The 17,357-nt window shown below is 60.8% G+C and overlaps 1 protein-coding gene across 1 annotated transcript; it reads left to right on the forward strand.

Annotated features, from left to right (window-relative positions):
- Nucleotides 1-16,804, forward strand: CARMIL3 (capping protein regulator and myosin 1 linker 3). The gene is made up of 40 exons (XM_054715604.1): nt 1-40; nt 1,526-1,620; nt 1,929-1,979; nt 2,076-2,135; nt 2,221-2,336; nt 2,553-2,650; nt 2,891-2,961; nt 3,069-3,142; nt 3,342-3,417; nt 3,500-3,588; nt 4,055-4,149; nt 4,360-4,446; nt 4,660-4,769; nt 4,877-4,954; nt 5,473-5,549; nt 5,631-5,735; nt 5,830-5,899; nt 6,371-6,452; nt 6,579-6,675; nt 6,798-6,852; nt 6,936-7,108; nt 7,338-7,406; nt 7,600-7,693; nt 7,779-7,877; nt 8,272-8,400; nt 8,558-8,671; nt 9,011-9,186; nt 9,918-10,005; nt 10,121-10,264; nt 10,533-10,596; nt 10,713-10,921; nt 11,259-11,359; nt 11,950-12,268; nt 12,601-12,729; nt 14,313-14,379; nt 14,481-14,570; nt 16,033-16,157; nt 16,243-16,417; nt 16,544-16,654; nt 16,779-16,804. The coding sequence occupies exons 1-40, from the start codon at nt 1-3 to the stop codon at nt 16,802-16,804; spliced, it is 4,128 nt and encodes a 1,375-aa protein (XP_054571579.1).
- The last annotated feature ends 553 nt before the right edge of the window (nt 16,805-17,357 follow it).

A 17,357-nucleotide genomic window follows, 5' to 3' on the forward strand; every position in this document is an offset into this window, starting at 1 on the left:
ATGGCCAAGTCCAGCACGGAGCTCACCCGCGAGCTGCAAGGTACGAGGCTGCGGTGGTCTCCGGGACGCCAGGTCTGGAAGCGTTCGAGACCCAGTGCGCTCCTCCCCGCGGTGCACCCCAGCCCCGGTGCCTCCCGCCCCCTCCCCATGCATCCCGCTTGCAAGGCAACCCCCTCCCCTGCCCCTGCATCCCAGCTCCGGGCATCTGTCCCCGGAGCATCCTCCGCTGCCCCCCCTCGCCTCACCCTGTCAGGACCTTCTTGTCCCAGAGCCGCCCGTGCTGATCTTTGGTGACAGGTGTAGTCCCCTCGCGGTCCCTAGGGCTGACTCTCAGGCCCACCCCTAAGCGAGGTGGCTCGTCTCCTCTCCGGAGAGACCCTGTTTCCCTGCCGGGCGGAGCCAGGCCCACCCCGGGCTGCACGATGGGAGCTGCCCCTGGTCCTGACCGCCTCTTGTCTCTACACCCTCCCTCTCCCGGCCCCGCCCCGGAACTGGCCCCGGAGAGCCCCCTACAGCCTAGCAGCGCCCAGACCAGTGGGGCAAAGAAGGGGGATCAGGGCAGAGGGCCTGCGTTGGAGCTAAAAGCTAGAGCAAGATCTCTGCAGCTCACCTCCCACAGTGCCCCCCGTCCCAGCCAGCCCCCTTCTCGCTACCTTACACCCACACCTCAAGGCCTCTCCTGTTTGCGTGGCCCTCAGACTCGGCTCAAGCCAAGGCCCGGCCCCCCAGCACTGCCACAACCCTGACCCCCAGAGGCAGCAGCCCAGGCAGAGATCAGGAGCTCAAGGATACTCAGAGGCATGCGCGCCTTGGCAATTTCCCACACCTACACACACACACACACAAGCACAATCCTGAGATGTGTGTACAAACATCTTTATAGTGCCTGGACCCCCACCTCTCTCTCTCTCTCTCTCTCTCTCTCTCTCTCTCTCTCTCTCTCGATGGTCTGCCAGCAGTTGGGTAGGGTCTCATTTAAACACTAAATCCTTTCCACCTGCCACACACACCGGAACCTTCTGGCTCTGTGCCCCTTTCACAACTGCAAGCACAGCATCCTCATTCACACTCCCCATCCCCACCAATGGCGTCTTCAGAAGGCACGCACACACGCGCGTTGTAAAAGGCAGACCCACTCACACCCGAGACCCCCTAGGATATAGTTAAAGGGACCCGCCCACACCCCTACACACTGACTCACTGTGTATGGGCTGACAGTTGCTGGAGTGAACAGGCTGGAAAAAAACCCTTCACACCCTCAGAAGTGTAAGACACGCCCTCCCACAGGCAGGGTCACTCAGCGGCTGTCCCTTGATTCAGAAACATCGGGAACCAGCGTGTTCTCCGCACCCCCTCCCTCTCTGATAGGAAGAGAAACGTCACCCAAGAAGGGAAGCTGTGTGTCCCTGTCCTTCTTTGTCTCTCTTTTTCTCTCTCCTCCCATCTGACTCTGCCCCTGGAGAGCCCTGAGGAGGTGGGTGGCCAGGGTAAGGGGAGCTCTGAGCAGGCCCCTGTCCACCTGCAGACAGCATCCGGAGGTGCCTGAGCCAAGGGGCTGTGCTCCAGCAACATCGTGTGAAGCTGGAGACGAAGCCCAAGAAGTTTGAGGACCGAGTGCTGGTGCGGGCACTGGGCTTGGGAGCAGAGGGAGGCACCGAGGACAGCGGGGCTGCTGAGGGCAGAGAGCCTGGGAGGCAGGGAAGACAGAGGCGGGGAAGAGCTGAGGAGACGTGGTCTGGGAGCGGGGTTAGGCTGGACTGGGTCAACGTCCAGGAGATTAGAATGGGGCATGAGGGAGAGCGAGGACCCGCAGAACGGAGGGCCGCTGCTGGCCAGGTTGCACACAGGCTGAGGGGGCTAGAGGAGGGCAGGAATCTAAGGCCCAGGGAATGGCCATTTGCTGCTGATTTCTTTTCCTTTCTCTGAAGGCCCTGACCTCCTGGCGCCTCCACCTCTTCCCCCTTAAAGTCCCAGCTAAGGTAAGTTGGGCTGAGGAGCGGAGAGCACCTGGCATGCCCGCTCCTGAGCGTGGCAGCCAGACCCTGACCACGAGCTGAGCATCCTCACGCCCCCAGGTGGAGAGCTCCTTCAATGTCCTGGAGATCCGGGCCTTCAACACACTCAGTCAGAACCAGGTGAGCACCAGGGCCTGGGCCCCACTCCTGGGCCAGCAGGAGGAGGGAGTCAATATGTGAGGCCCTGCCGCTCCCTCGCCCCCAGATCCTAGTGGAGACAGAACGAGGCATGGTGAGCATGCGGCTGCCATCAGCTGAGAGTGTGGACCAAGTGACGCGACATGTGAGCTCAGCCCTCTCCAAGGTCTGCCCTGGCCCTGGGTGAGTGGCAAAGGAGGAATCTCTCCAGGGGTTGGACATCAAGGAAACTTCTCCCTCCTTCCCTCCTTCCCTCCTTCCCCTGGACCTGAGCTCCTAGGACAGCAAGGAGAAGAGCAAGCATGTTCCTGCTCCCGTTTTATTCTGGGGATCCAGAAGCCATAAGACATTGAGAGCCTCTTTTCACCTCTCTCTGGGATGGATTTGTTCATCTTCCAGGTGTCTAATCCGGCGTGGAAATGCAGACACTCCGGAAGGGCCCCGAGACACATCCCCCAACTCTGAGACTTCCACGTCTACCACTCACAGTGTGTGTGGTGAGCCGGGGCAGACTTGACGAAAGTGGGACCTAAACCACCCTGCCCCTTGTCCAGAGTCCTTTCTATATGGGGTGTCACCTGCCCCGGGGACCCCACAGCTCCCGGACCTCAGGGGTTCATGGTGTAGCAGGAACCCGGGACACTAGCACATAAAATGACCTTGACCTTTCCTTGACCCCCAAACCTGTTCCTCACTCCCTTGCCCCTCGTGGAGCCAGCCCATATTCTGCCCCACAGGTGGCTTCTCCGAGACCTACGCTGCCCTGTGTGACTACAATGGGCTGCACTGCCGTGAGGAGGTGCAATGGGTGCGTTGGGCAGGGACCCACTATTTGGGCAGCTGGGACCTGGAGGGAGGGGGCAGAGGAGGAGGAGGAGGAGGGGAGCAGGGGTGAGCCAGTTCTACCTCTCCAAGGACGTGGACACCATCTATCATGCCGAGGATAACCGGGAGTTCAATCTTTTAGATTTCAGCCACTTGGAGAGCCGGTAAGCTGATGGGATAGACTCCCCACCCCCACCACAGAAGCCCTTCTGATCCCACCCACAGTCCCAGCTCTCTCTCCCCAACCCCCCTCCACTGCCTTCTACCCATCCAGGCTTTCCCCAGCCCAACCACTCTATCCCTAGTCTCTTCTTCCCTGCCCACCTGCTCACCACTTTCCCACCCACTTCAATCTCCCCACAGAGACTTGGCCCTGATGGTGGCAGCCCTGGCCTACAACCAGTGGTTCACCAAACTCTACTGCAAGGACCTGCGGCTGGTAGGGACGAGGAGGGGTGGTGGAAGTGGGAGAGGGAAGTGTCCTCTCTGGTCCCTGATCACAGCGCCCGCTCTGTCCTCAGGGCTCTGAAGTGCTGGAACAGGTGCTACATACCCTGAGCAAGTCGGGGAGCCTCGAAGAGCTGGTGCTGGACAACGCGGGACTTAAGACGTGAGCCAGCCTCCTCCTTGGGCAGTGGTGCCCCCGTGATGTAGCCTTAGGGCGACAGAACCTCAGAGCATGATAGGGGCCTCTGAGCTAGCTCATCCTGCTCCTCACTTTACAGGAGAAGATACTGGGGCCCAAAGAGGGCAGAAAACAAGTCACTGGTCACGCTGGACTCAGACCTAAGCCCCCTGGCCCCCAGCTCCATGGCCTTGCCCAGCGTGGCCTTGCCCAGCATGCTCCATCAACCGCCAGGCGGGTGGGCTTCTCTAACTCGAGGGCCCAAAGCTGGGCTTTGTCTCAGCACAACTTCTCTTGTGCTCCAGAGTGGTGACAAGCTCCGTGGCAGACCCTGAGCTGCCCCCTACCGTGGGGACCTCTGTCCTTTGCAGTCCCAGCCAGGCAGGCAGGTGGAGGAGGAGGGGAAGCCCAGGGGCTGGGACAAACAAATCCTTCCTCCCCTTGCCTGAAGGGACTTTGTCCAGAAGCTGGCCTGCGTGTTTGGGGAGAACGGGAGCTGCGTGCTACATGCCCTCACTCTGTCCCACAATCCCATCGAGGACAAGGGTGAGCCCCAGCCCGGAATGCAGACCCCTGTCCTAGCCCAGAGCCCAACCCGGGTCTGAACAGCGGCTCTCCAACCTGATACCAGCCCCTGCCCCAGCACCTCCATCCTTGACCCCAGACCTGTACCCCACTCATGCCCCTACCCTGACTGTATCACCTGCTCCCACTGCCCAGCCTCTCACTGGGTGCATTCCTCTCCCCACTCCCCAGGTTTCCTCAGTCTGAGCCAGCAGCTCCTCTGCTTCCCCACTGGCCTCACCAAACTGTGCCTGGCCAAGACTGCCATTTCCCCTCGAGGTATTTGCACTGGGAACCCTGACGTGTGACCATGAACCTCCCCAGGGCTGCCTAGGCTGTGGAGCCCCGTCCAGAGGCAGATCCACACACTCACACAGCCTCCCAGGGATCAGGGGAAGGGAAGGAGCCACATTGTGGGAGTGGGGAAGCCTTGTACACCGGGAGAAGAGGGGGGCACGGGGGCCAACCCAGCCCAGTGCCCGCTGTGCTCAGGGCTCCAGGCGCTGGGCCAGACCTTCGGGGCCAACCCGGCCTTTGCCAGCTCCCTTCGGTACCTGGACCTGAGCAAGAACCCTGGGCTGCTTGCCACAGACGAGTCCAATGTGAGTCCACGGAACACAGCCCAAGCCCCTGCCGAAGCGCGCTCAGGCCGCAGGGCCCGGGTCTCTATCACCCCTTCCCCTGCAACCCCGCTGCCCCCCCTTCCCAGGCCCTCTACAGTTTCCTGGCCCAGCCCAACGCTCTGGTGCACCTGGACCTGGCGGGGACTGACTGCGCCGTTGACTTGGTGAGGGGTTGGTTGGTGACGGTGGACCCGCCTGAGGTGATTTGGGGAGGCCGGGGTGGTCTGTGCCTCGCCACCTTCCTTGAGTAGGAAGGTGGGCAGAGCTGGCAGGGTGACTTCAGGTTCAGCTGAACGTAAAGCGGCGCCCACAGCTGCCACCTGTGCCGCACTTCCTCTCGGTCCCGGCCCAAGGCTGTGCTGGCTCCGTGAAAGCCAGCCCTCGCCCACCCCCCTGGCCCAAGGCAGCGTCCACCAGGAGGCCATGTGAGCAAGGCACCTTGTGAGCCTGTGGTGACCCTGGCTTTGTGCATCCATTGTCTGTGAGCCTCTCTACCACCCCTGGGGACCCACTTTCCACAGAGGGGAAACCGAGGCAATATGAGGGGAAGTGGGCATCCGTAGCTGGGCTCACATAGACTGACCACGGGGGGCGGGGTAAGAGCAGGACCTTGATGGGGAGGGGAGACCCCTCCCAGCACCCCTCCCAGCCCCTGTGAGACCCACCATGTCTCTCCCCACAGCTTCTGGGTGCCCTGCTCCATGGCTGCTGCTCCCACCTAACCTACCTCAACCTGGCGCGTAACAGCTGCTCTCACAGGTGGGAGCATGAGGGGTGCAGGAAGGGAGGGGGCAAGTGGTGGGTGTCCCTCTCCCTTGCTGACCCCAGGGGTCTCTGCAGGAAGGGCCGGGAGGCCCCACCAGCCTTCAAGCAGTTCTTCAGCAGCGCCTACACACTGAGCCACGTCAACCTGTCTGCCACAAAGCTGCCCCTGGAGGCCCTCAGGTCGGGTGGGTGCAGGGTTGGGGGAGCGTCCAAGGGGGAGCCATAAGAGAAGCGGCGAGAGGTAAAAGTGGGCCTGCTGGCCTTCCTCCCACAGGGCGCTGCTCCAGGGCCTCTCCCTCAACAGCCACCTCAGTGACCTGCACCTGGACCTCAGCGGCTGTGAGGTGAGCCCTCAGTCCCCCGATCCCACCGCTTGTCCCCCACCCACTGTTCGTTTCTCTGACCTCAGTCAAACCCCGGCAATATCTTGCCTCTGCACTACTCCTCTGTGACCCCCCAACCTGATCACACCTCCACTTTCCCGTCTCAGTCTGTGGTCTGCGTCCCTCTTTCCAGAGGTCATTTTCAGTCTCCAGTATCTCCCCCCTTAAAGCTTTGCGGACGGAGATACCAGGCTTTCCCACCAGAGGGCAGGAGCGAGCTATCTCCGGTGCAGCGGCCTGGAGACTTTTCTGACTGAAAGGGAGAGAGCCCTGGGGAAGAATCTGGTGTGGAGAAGGGGCCTCCTGATTTTACACCCCAGACCTGATATGACCTTGAGTCCTGGCGTAACTACTTTGGTCTCTGAACATTAAAGGTGCCCTCCCCCCGCCCTTACCCTGCCTCCCTGCCCCACCCCTACCCTGTTCCTGCAGCTCCGCTCAGCAGGAGCCCAGGCTTTGCAAGAGCAATTGGGGGCTGTCACCTGTGTGGGCAGCCTGGATCTGTCAGACAATGGTGAGTGGAGGTGTTTTCTTCCTGGGAGCCAGGTGGGGACAGGGCCGGGAGCGTGGGGGGAGAAGCGTTAAGGAGACTCCTGTGAGCCTCGGCCTCAAGGCCCGGCCTCTCCCATCTACTGGCCAGGGTTTGACTCGGACCTCCTGACACTGGTGCCCGCACTTGGCAAGAACAAGTCCCTCAAGCACCTGTTCCTGGGCAAGAACTTCAATGTCAAGGCCAAGTAAGGCCCCTCCCCATACCACCGACCCTCACTCTGTCAGCCCCCTCCCCTTTTGGCTCACTGTATTGCCTCTGATCCCTCCCTCCTCTCCCAAGAGCATGACCCCGGCCCTCTCCCCTCAGGACCCTGGAGGAGATCCTCCACAAGCTGGTGCAGATGATCCAGGAGGAGGACTGTGTGAGTGGCTGGGCCGGGGGGCGGGGGTACCTGCTGTGGCGGGAGCCCTGGAAACTGGGCCCAACCCCTACTTGCCCACCCAGTCCCTGCAGTCACTGTCTGTGGCAGACTCCCGGCTGAAGCTGCGCACCAGCATCCTCATCAATGCCCTGGGCAGCAACACCTGCCTGGCCAAGGTGGATCTGAGCGGCAATGGCATGGAGGACATTGGGGCCAAGATGCTGTCTAAGGCCCTGCAGATAAACTCCTCCCTCAGGTGGGTCCCCACTTGAACCCTCTGACCCCCTGCACACACACACACACACACACACACACACACACACTCGCCCTTCCTGCCTGCCTTGCTCTGCCCCAGCTTCCAGGAAACCCTCAGTCCCAAACCATCTCTGAGTCTGCCTCAGTACCCGGGAAAGGAGGGGGCTGTGGCCTGCCCCTTAACAGGGACTCAGAGGGAAGGTAACAAGCTGTGCTCCACCTCTCCCCAGAACTATCCTATGGGATCGGAACAATACATCTGCCCTGGGCTTTCTGGACATTGCGAGGGCCCTGGAGAGGTGAGTGGACCAGGCCCCCAGCTTCCTGGGCCTGGACCAAGCCTGAACTAACTCAGCCTCACACCAGCCCTCTTGACCTCTTTGCACAGAAATGTTAGAAAGGGCCGTGGAGGAGGGAAGAGGTCAGCAAGAGGTGGGTCTGGGGAAGCAGGGGCCTCTCCTCACCTCCTCCTCTGTGCTCCTATGTCCACAGCAACCACACGCTGCGCTTCATGTCCTTCCCCGTGAGCGACATCTCCCAAGCCTACCGCAGCGCCCCCGAGCGCACTGAGGACGTCTGGCAGAAGGTGGTGGCCTGGGCAGGGTGGAACAGAGAGGGCAGGGGACAGCCCACATCCCCAGGCCCTGACACGCTCACCCCGTCGTCTCCAGATCCAGTGGTGCTTGGTGAGGAACAACCACTCCCAGACGTGTCCCCAGGAGCAGGCCTTCCGGCTGCAGCAGGGCCTGGTGACCAGCAGCGCCGAGCAAGTAAACGTTTCCCTCTGGGACACATGGGGCATGCATGGGGCATGCAAGGCACAGGTGTGATGTGACGGGGGGCGGGGGAGCATGAAGGAGGCATCACATGATGCCCATAACTGGGCTCAAGTATGGGGAAGAACAGGGGCCCCAAAAATGAGAGAACATGTGGGCAAACAGTGGGGGCCCCAGACAAGGGGTGCACAGGACGGTGGGAGTTCCACTGGGCATTCAAGAAGGGCTTCCCCAGAAGAAGTGAGAGCAGGCCATCCAGAGACATCACCACCACCCCAGTAGTGCTGACACCAATACATTGCCCAAGGAGACACAGAAACGGGGTGCCTGGGGTCCTACCTGGGAGGGTGTTGTGCGAGGTCCCCCTAACACTCCGGCTGTGCTGCAGATGCTGCAGCGGCTGTGTGGACGCGTGCAGGAGGAGGTCCGGGCCCTGAGGTTGTGCCCCCTGGAACCCGTGCAGGATGAGCTGCTCTACGCTCGGGACCTCATCAAGGACGCCAAGAACTCCCGGGCGGTGAGCCCTGCACAGCACCCCACACGCTCTCCCCGGCAATCCAGAACCCGGGAAGGCCAGCCATGCTCTCCCAGAAGTGCCTGGGCCCTGCCTGTGCATCCGCCCTCCAGGCACAAAGGCCTGCTTCTGGCCTGACCGTAACCCCTTCCTTACACAGCTGTTTCCCAGCCTCTATGAGCTGGGGCACGTGCTGGCCAACGACGGGCCTGTGCGGCAGAGGCTGGAGTCGGTAGCCAGTGAGGTGTCCAAGGCTGTGGACAAGGAGCTGCAGGCAAGTCCTGGGGAAAGAGTCTAGTGTTGACCCAGGCTCTAAGCCGAGGGCTCGGTCTGCCCGGGGAGATTACTGGGGCAAGAAGGAAATGCGGAGCTGAGACCACCCACATTCCCGCTGTGCAAAGACATTACTAGAAAACTGGGCTTGCATTGTTCCTGCTAGCTTCAGTCTTGGCCCCTGGCCTCTTACCTCTCTCTCCCCCTGGACTGACTTCCCTGTCCATATGGTAGGGTGGACGCCTGAGGGGCTGGAATAGACAGGCTATTGTCTCTCGGCTGGGAAGCCACGCCTGACCCTGCCCCCCTTTGGGCTCTGGCCTCCCTTCCCCCATACTAGGTGATCCTGGAGTCCATGGTCAGCCTAACGCAGGAGTTATGTCCCGTGGCCATGCGGGTAGCTGAGGGGCACAACAAGATGCTGAGCAATGTGGCCGAGCGCGTCACTGTGCCCCGAAACTTCATCCGCGGGGCGCTGCTGGAGCAGGCCGGGCAGGACATTCAGAACAAGCTGGAGTGAGAGGCAGACGGGTTGGGGCAGGGCTGGATTGGGCCCAGAACACTTAGGGACTTGGGGCCCAGCTCTCAACCATGAATAATGAATGGCACAATCTCCATTACCAGGGATAAATCTTTAACCAACTGCAACCTTGCTATTCAGGGTCGGACTGGTCTTTGCCCTAGAAATCTAAGTGCTGAGCTGGGGTTCAGGAGCCGGCCAGTGCACACACACAGGCGCGCACACACACAGCCACACACGCACACCGGAGTCACCTCCTGCGGAGGCGTGGCCAAAGAGAACTGATGTGATTGGAGAGTGGGCTACACGCTGTCCCTCCCAGGTCTCACCCTGGGTCTGGGTCTGGGTGCCACCACTCTCCAAAGCAAAGGAAAAGAAACATTATTACAAGGAGAACTGGTTCCTGCTCTTACAGCGGAGACCAGAAGAGCTCTCTCACTCACCCAGCTCTGTTCCACTCACCCAGCTCTGTTCCACTGAGCTCCAGGGCCTCAGTCCTCTTTGCCCACCCTCCTAACCCACACACACCTGGGCCGGAGGTCGGTGGGTGGGACTGGGGATGCCTTTATGGAGATTTGAGTGTGGCCCTCGGGAGCCTCCTACAGCATGTTAGGGCCTCCTTGGGTGGCTGGGCTAGCCGGCCCTCCCCCTCGGGCACCTGGGGAAGGGCAGGGCTGAGGCCCAGGCCCGGGAAGCGGTGGCTGAGCAGCCCCACCTGTGCCCACAGTGAAGTGAAGCTCTCAGTCGTCACCTACTTAACCAACTCCATAGTGGATGAAATCCTGCAGGAGCTGTACCACTCACACAAGAGCCTGGTAAGCCGTTCAGACATGCCCTGTACGTGGGCATCATACTACCGCCCCCCCCCAGCCCCCTCCCCTCAAGGCTCTGGGAGGTAGACCACTTCCTCAGGATCCTGTCCTTCCCCAGGCCCGGCACCTGGCCCAGCTAAGGACACTATCAGATCCATCAGGGGGGCCAGGCCAAGGGCAGGATCTGTCCTCCCGGGGCCGGGGCCGGGGCCGTAACCATGACCACGAGGAGACCACAGACGATGAACTTGGGACTAACATCGTGAGCACCCCACCCCCACGCCCCTCCCTAACCTAGGTCCTGCCCCTGAACCTGCCAAACACTGTCCCCTTCCACTTCTCTGGACTCCACTCCCCCCTTACGGAGCTGGTCTCACCAGCCCAACCAGCCCAGCCTCTTCCCTAATCCCCATGCCCAGACCCCTGAGGAGAGGGAGGCAGGAGGGACTCTAAAAAGGAGGTTTCATGAGGAACGGAGGCTCCAGATGAGGTCCTGCCCTGTGCCCCACGCTTCGCCTCCATCTCCGCAGGACACCATGGCCATCAAAAAGCAAAAGCGCTGCCGCAAGATCCGGCCAGTGTCCGCCTTCATTAGTGAGTGCCCAGCTTCGATTCCAATGGCCCTGTTTCCCCTTCCTTTTCCTCTGTCTCCCCAGCCTGCTTTCTCCCCGTCCCTCCTGCTAGTCCCTCTAACGCCGCTGTCCCCACAGGTGGGAGCCCTCAGGACATGGAAAGCCAGCTGGGGAGTCTGGGGATCCCTCCTGGTTGGTTCTCAGGCCTCGGGAACAGCCAGCCCACTGCTAGTGGCTCCTGGGAAGGTCTATCCGAGCTTCCCACCCACGGCTATAAACTAAGGCATCAAACACAAGGCAGGCCCCGACCCCCCAGGACCACCCCTCCAGGACCTGGTCGGCCCAGTGTGAGTCCCTAAGGCCTCTCGAGAGGATCGACTTCACGGGCCAGGCGCAGAGCACCAGCCTTGGGGGATGTGGCAGGGGCCCCGGCAGGCCACCGCAAGAGGGACTATCCAGTTTGGATGGGAGATAGACCTTGTCACGGAGAGGAAGTCTGTCTGCCAGACGGTAGCAGTCATTGTGGTGAGAGCTGCCAAGCTTAGTAAATTTCCAGGTGGACTGAAGTCTACACTTCCATGGGGCCAGGAGAAGCCAGTCCACGTCCGAAGGGGGCGGCCCCGAGTGGATGGGAGGGCCCTCCTGGCCCCGACGAGATTCCCTACAGGACTTTCCTCCCAGCAGGTGCCCGTGCCCGGGACGCGTCAGGAGAACGGGATGGCCACCCGCTTGGATGAGGGGCTGGAGGACTTCTTCAGCCGAAGGGTCATGGATGAGAGTCCCAGGTGTGGCACCTAGACACACTCCCATCCACCAGCCCCGAGGCCGAGGCCGGGAAGGACTCCTGCCTGCCCGGCTCCCATGGAGACAGAGCCCTGGGGCAGAGCCGGTCTCTCTGGGACATTTCCTCATTCTCGTCCTTCCACACCTAGCCCTTGTCTCGCACGTTTTCTTAATCTCAGGACAGCTAGCTAGAAAGGATGGGACAGAGGGGGGGTGGGGACGGGGCCCGGGGCAGGTTGGGGCTGGCTGCAGGCCCTGGGGGGTGTGACCATTAGGGTAAGAGGCCTGAGGGCCTGTTCTCAGTCACTGTCCTGCCCTGAGGAACTGGATCACTTGCAGAGACAGAGGGGAGGGCAGGAGGCGTGCCTGGGAGAAGAGTTGATCTGCTAGAGGATTATGACAGGGAAGGTGAGGACACCGGCTCCCCTGAGATAAGTGGGAAGGGCTGCAGAGCAGCAGCAGAACTAGAGGAGAGGAAACGGGGAGGTTTGTGAGACCTGAGATAGACTACCAGCACCACCCTGAGCTACCTCTGCACCTGGCATTTACATCTGCCCACGCCCTGCCATTAACTCCCCCTGACCCTGCTCAGCTGCCCTCGGACCCTGCGGCCCCTGCGGCCAGGCCTCCCGGAGCCTCCGCTGCCTCCTCCGCTGCAGAAGAAGAGGCGCCGAGGCCTGTTCCACTTTCGTCGGCCCCGGAGCTTCAAGGGGGACAGGGGACCAGGGTCCCCCACCACCGGACTCCTCCTCCCTCCGCCCCCACCCCCACCCCCAACTCAGGAGAGCCCCCCCAGCCCAGACCCGCCCAGCCTCGGCAACAACTCTTCCCCCTGCTGGAGCCCAGAGGAGGAGAGCGGCCTGCTCCCTGGACTGGGGGGGAACCGGGGGCCTTCCTTCCGCAGGAAGATGGTAAGTGAGGCAGGAGGTCCTGGGTCCTCCCCGTCTGCTGTCCCACACGCAGCCTACCTGCCCATCCCTCCCAGGCAATTACGGGAGGATGCCAGGGACTCTGGGGAACTTTGGTCGTCCCACCTCCCTGCTCCTGGAGAGTGGGCTAGGCCTGTATAGCATGCTGGGCGTGCTGCATGCATATTTGGGCAGTGGAAAGACTCTTCCAAGGGTGTGGGCAGGGCTCCCCCAGGCTGGGGGCTCCGAGGGGCAGGGGCCCTCCCCACTCCCTTGCTGCCTGTGGAGCCCCTCCTCCCTCAGGAACTGCTTGTAAACCTGAGGACTTGTTTCAGGGTTCTGAGGGGTCAGAGCCAGCAGAGGCGGGCCAGGCCCCTGGGACAGCACAACAGCCAAGAGTCCAGGGCGTTGCCCTTCCTGGGTTGGGAAGAACCAAAGGTTGGAGCTTCGACGGGAAACAAGAGGTGAGGGGAGCCCACGCGGTGAAGTGAGGGTCCTGTGGGTCCCTGTCTACCACCCTCTCCTTCCTGCACCCCCATCCCTGGTGGGTCAGTGGGAAAGCCATGAATTGGCGGTAGAGGTGTTCGCTGCAGCTCTGCCCATACCAGACACCTGCCGTGGAACCCTGGGCAGGTCCCCTGCCCTCTGGAGCCTCTGCTTCCTTGTAAAACGGGCGGCCACAGAAATACTTACCTCCAGGGCTGTTTCCCCAACGGTGGTGACCTGATTACCACTTTAGGGCGGATTTTTATCTTCTCCACATTCCACCTGTGTTATTATTTACATATTGTTTTCATTTAAATCAACTCGCCTTTTTTAACTTCATCTGGATCTGTGCATTATTATCTTTAAAACCAAAGTCATGTTTTCTTTTACTGCCCATAAAATAAACATGTAACTATTAACATAGCAGTCTTTTCATTCATGCGAGCCATTTCATATACCCCTAGGGTGGTCTGGGCATCTAGGGACTAATGACAAAAGATGCTAGAGCAGAAGCCCCTAACTGCAGTCCCCGCCTGAAGAGGGCGTTTCTGACACACACACACACACACACACACACTCACACACACTCACACACACACTCACACACACTCACACAGACACACACACACACATTCACACACACACTCACACACACACTCACACACACACTCTCACACACACTCACACTCACACACACACACACAGTCACACACACAGTCACACACACACTCACATTCTCACACACACTCACATACACACACACACACACACTCACACACACACACTCTCACTCTCTCACACACACACACTCACATACACACACTCTCACACACACACTCTCACACACACACTCACACACACACTCACACACACTCACACACACACTCACACTCACACACACACTCACACACACACACTCACACACACACACACTCACACACACTCTCACACACACACACACACTCACACACTCACACACACACACTCTCACACACACACACTCACACACACTCTCTCACACACACACTCACACACACACTCACACTCACACACACACACTCACACACACTCACACACACACTCACACACACACTCACACACACTCACACACACACACACACACTCACTCACACACACTCACACACACACACTCACACACACTCTCACACACACTCACACACACTCTCACACACACACACTCACACACACACTCACACACACTCTCACACTCACACACACTCACTCACACACACTCACACACACTCTCACACACACTCACACTCACACTCTCACACACTCACACACACACACTCTCACACACACACACACACTCACACTCACACACTCACACAAACACACTCACACACACACACATTCACACACACACTCTCACACTCACACACACTCACTCACAAACACACTCACACACACTCACAAACTCACACTCACACTCTCACACACTCACACACACACACTCTCACACACACACACACACACTCACACACACACACACACACACTCACACTCACACACACACACACACACTCGGCTCTCCTTTCAGGGCACAAGCCCAGACCTGGAGGGCGGTGTCCAGGCGTGGCAGAAACGGCGCTCTTCGGATGATGCAGGTGAGCACGGTCACCCTCCCCTCCTTCTTTTGACCCCTCTCTCAGGGGCCCCTCCTAATTTGCCTTTCCCGGTCCCCTTTTCCATCCCCCCTCCGCCCCAGGGCCTGGAGCCTGGAAGCCGCCTCCACCCCCTCAAAGCACCAAGCCGAGCTTCAGCGCCATGCGCCGTGCAGAGGCCACCTGGCACATAGGTACGGACCCCGCTCTCGGGCAGCGGCCCTGAGGCCCCGGCCGCGCCCTGCATCCGGGAGTCCAAGGTGGGGCCGTGAAGCGTCAACACGGGGGAAATGTCTAAGGCTGTTTACAAAGCGAAGGCCAAAAGGGACAGCCCGGCCCAAAGAAAGGCCCGACAGACAGAGTGGCTGTGCCAGGCCGGGCAGACGAGAGCACAGGCAGTGGGAGGTTCCAGGTGGTTCTCCAGGCAGGGCCGCCTGTGGTCCCTGTCGGCAGAGCGGCACCCTCGACAGACAGGTCCTCTCTCTGACCCTCAGCTGGGAAGAGCGGGCAAGTACTCGTCATGCCAGGCCCCCCTCAGACATGCCAGTCTCCTCCAAGAACAGCTGCCAAGCCAGCCCCGGCTCATGCAGCAGGTGCCACGGGGCAGGGGCCGGAGCCCGTCCTGCCCCGGAGGAAACCCTGGTTGTTGGGCCCAGCTCGGCCACCGCCAGCCGGGGTGACCTTATACAAGTTATTTACCTTGTGGCTTTGGAACTCTGAAGGCATAAAAAGGAGGGGTTCGTGGTATGACATTCGCGTCTGCTCGGTTCCGAGCACCTTGCACCCACGGAACCTCCGAAGGAAAGCTGGTCAGCTCAGCGTCAACCTACGTTCCCACGGGCCTGGCATCTGACCCTTCAGCGGCTCTGACAGGGACACATCTCACTGTACACACACACACTCCATCGCCCTCCTCCTCTCCACCAGACGCCAGGGCACCAGGCATGTGCAGGGCCAGGCTGGCCCTTGACTTGGGAATGCCTGTGCTCCGGCCCGTCCTCCAAGGCCCAGCCAGTTCTGGGGGCATCTCTGCTGGTTTCCCATCCCCCCCCCACACACACACACAACGTGGTTAAATAGGCAAAGTGGGGCTCCACCCTTCATTCAGACCACGGGAGTTGGATGCACACCCGCCCCAGCACCCTCCAGGCTTCTCTTACCCACACACACACACACACACACACACACACGGACAACACCTTCCAGGTGGGGTACCCTCGGCTCAATTTGCATAAAGCCACAGAGGCAGGAGGTGGGAGTGCCAGGGCGCCCCTCCTTGAGGCTCTCGCCATCTAAGTCAGACTGGAGACAAAGTCCTGGGAGAGCCAGGCTGCAGCCTTGGCAGGGCCCGGGCACTGCAGGCCTGGCTGAGCAGCCCCGCCTGTGGGCCAGGCGGCCCCAGGCTCTGGCTCTCTGCCAGCAGGGGAGAGCTCAGGCCCTGCTCTTCACGAGGGGCAGCCTGAGCCCACTCCAGAGGTGACGGGCTCAGGACCCTCCTGGGGGCCAAGGTCTAAGGAAATGTGAGAGCAGAAGGGAACATTAAGGCAGAGGCATAGGAGCAAATGGGGAAGTCCAGGCCTCCAGGGCTTCGTAGGGGAGGGAGGGCTATGCAAGAATGCCTGTTCCTGCAGTTTCTCTTCTCTCCCCACCCCCTAGCTGAGGAGAGTGCCCCCAACCACAGCTGCCAGAGCCCCAGCCCCTCCTCCCAGGATGGGGAGGAGGAGAAGGAGGGGGCCCTGTTCCCGGAGAGGACCGTTCCTGCTCGGAATGCCAAGGTGAGGGCTGGCCAGGCGAGTGGGGGAGGCAGTTTGATGAGGCAAAGGATGAACTAATGACCCAGCATCTTCCTTCTTCTGTCCGCTGCAGGACCCCCCTTTAGCTCCACGGCCCCCCAAGCCAGTGGCTGTGCCCAGGGGCCGCCGTCCCCCCCAGGAGCCAGGGGGCAGGGAAGAGGCTGAGGCTGGGGGTGCAGCCCCAGGAATGAACAAACCCCGGCTGAGGCTGGGCTCACAGCAGGACCAAGAGGAGTCCGAGGCCCAAGGTCTGCCATCTGGCTGGAGGGGCCTCGGGATGCCTCTGGGACCCTGCTGCCCACACCGGGTCCCCATCCCAAGCACCAGCCGTGAGCCCCACTCGGATGCCGGACCTGCCTTGACTATCATTTCAGGGCTCCTGGATCCAGGCCGCCGGTCTGTCCCCCTGAAGCCCAAGAGGACACGGCGGGCACAGTCCTGTGACAAGCTGGAGCCTGATAGAAGACGGCCCCCTGACTCCACAGGTGCCGGTGGGGGGGCCACAGGGCAGTCCCCCTTCCCACCCTCCTGTCCAACATGGCGCGCCCAACAGGGGCGGCTGGCTCTCCCTGCCCAGGAAACAGGGCTCCCTGGATTTGTCCCCAGCAGGAACCAGTGAGCCAGGAACAGACTGACAGCCGCTGCTGCACCCTCCCCAGCCCTCCTCTCGACATGTGCCTCACAAGGACTGACTCCCCCAGGCCCACCCCCCTGCACCTCCAGGTCCCTCTGCCAGCCCATCTCACAGGGGCTGGATGGCAGGATGAGGTGTGGGGGACAGGAGGGGGGATAGGAAGGGAGGGAGCAACCTGGAAAGAGGGAGACTCTGAATGCCTGCTCCCTCAGCAGAGAGTCGGGGTGGGGGGCATCTCCCTCCCTGGAGGGCAGATCTATCCCTCTACCCCCAGGGGCTCTCTCCCCACTTGTATAGAATAAATAAATAAAAAATCACTGCCTGCCTGAGTCTTTGCTGCCTTCCCCATTCACTGCCCCACACCCCACCATCTGTTCCCCTTCAGTGTTTGTTCTCAGTGGGGAAGAGTGAGGAACACCTCACAGGACTGGGGCTGGGGCTCTGAGCAGGGAGGGAAAGGCCAGAGAAGTGATGGACAGGTTGAACGGGACTGAGGTCCCCAAGCCCCAGGAAGTGTCACGTGTAGGATCTGGGCTGAGCTGGCTGGAGAAGAG

The sequence above is a fragment of the Eptesicus fuscus genome, chromosome 5 (genome assembly GCF_027574615.1).
Source record: "Eptesicus fuscus isolate TK198812 chromosome 5, DD_ASM_mEF_20220401, whole genome shotgun sequence".
NCBI lineage: Eukaryota > Metazoa > Chordata > Mammalia > Chiroptera > Vespertilionidae > Eptesicus > Eptesicus fuscus.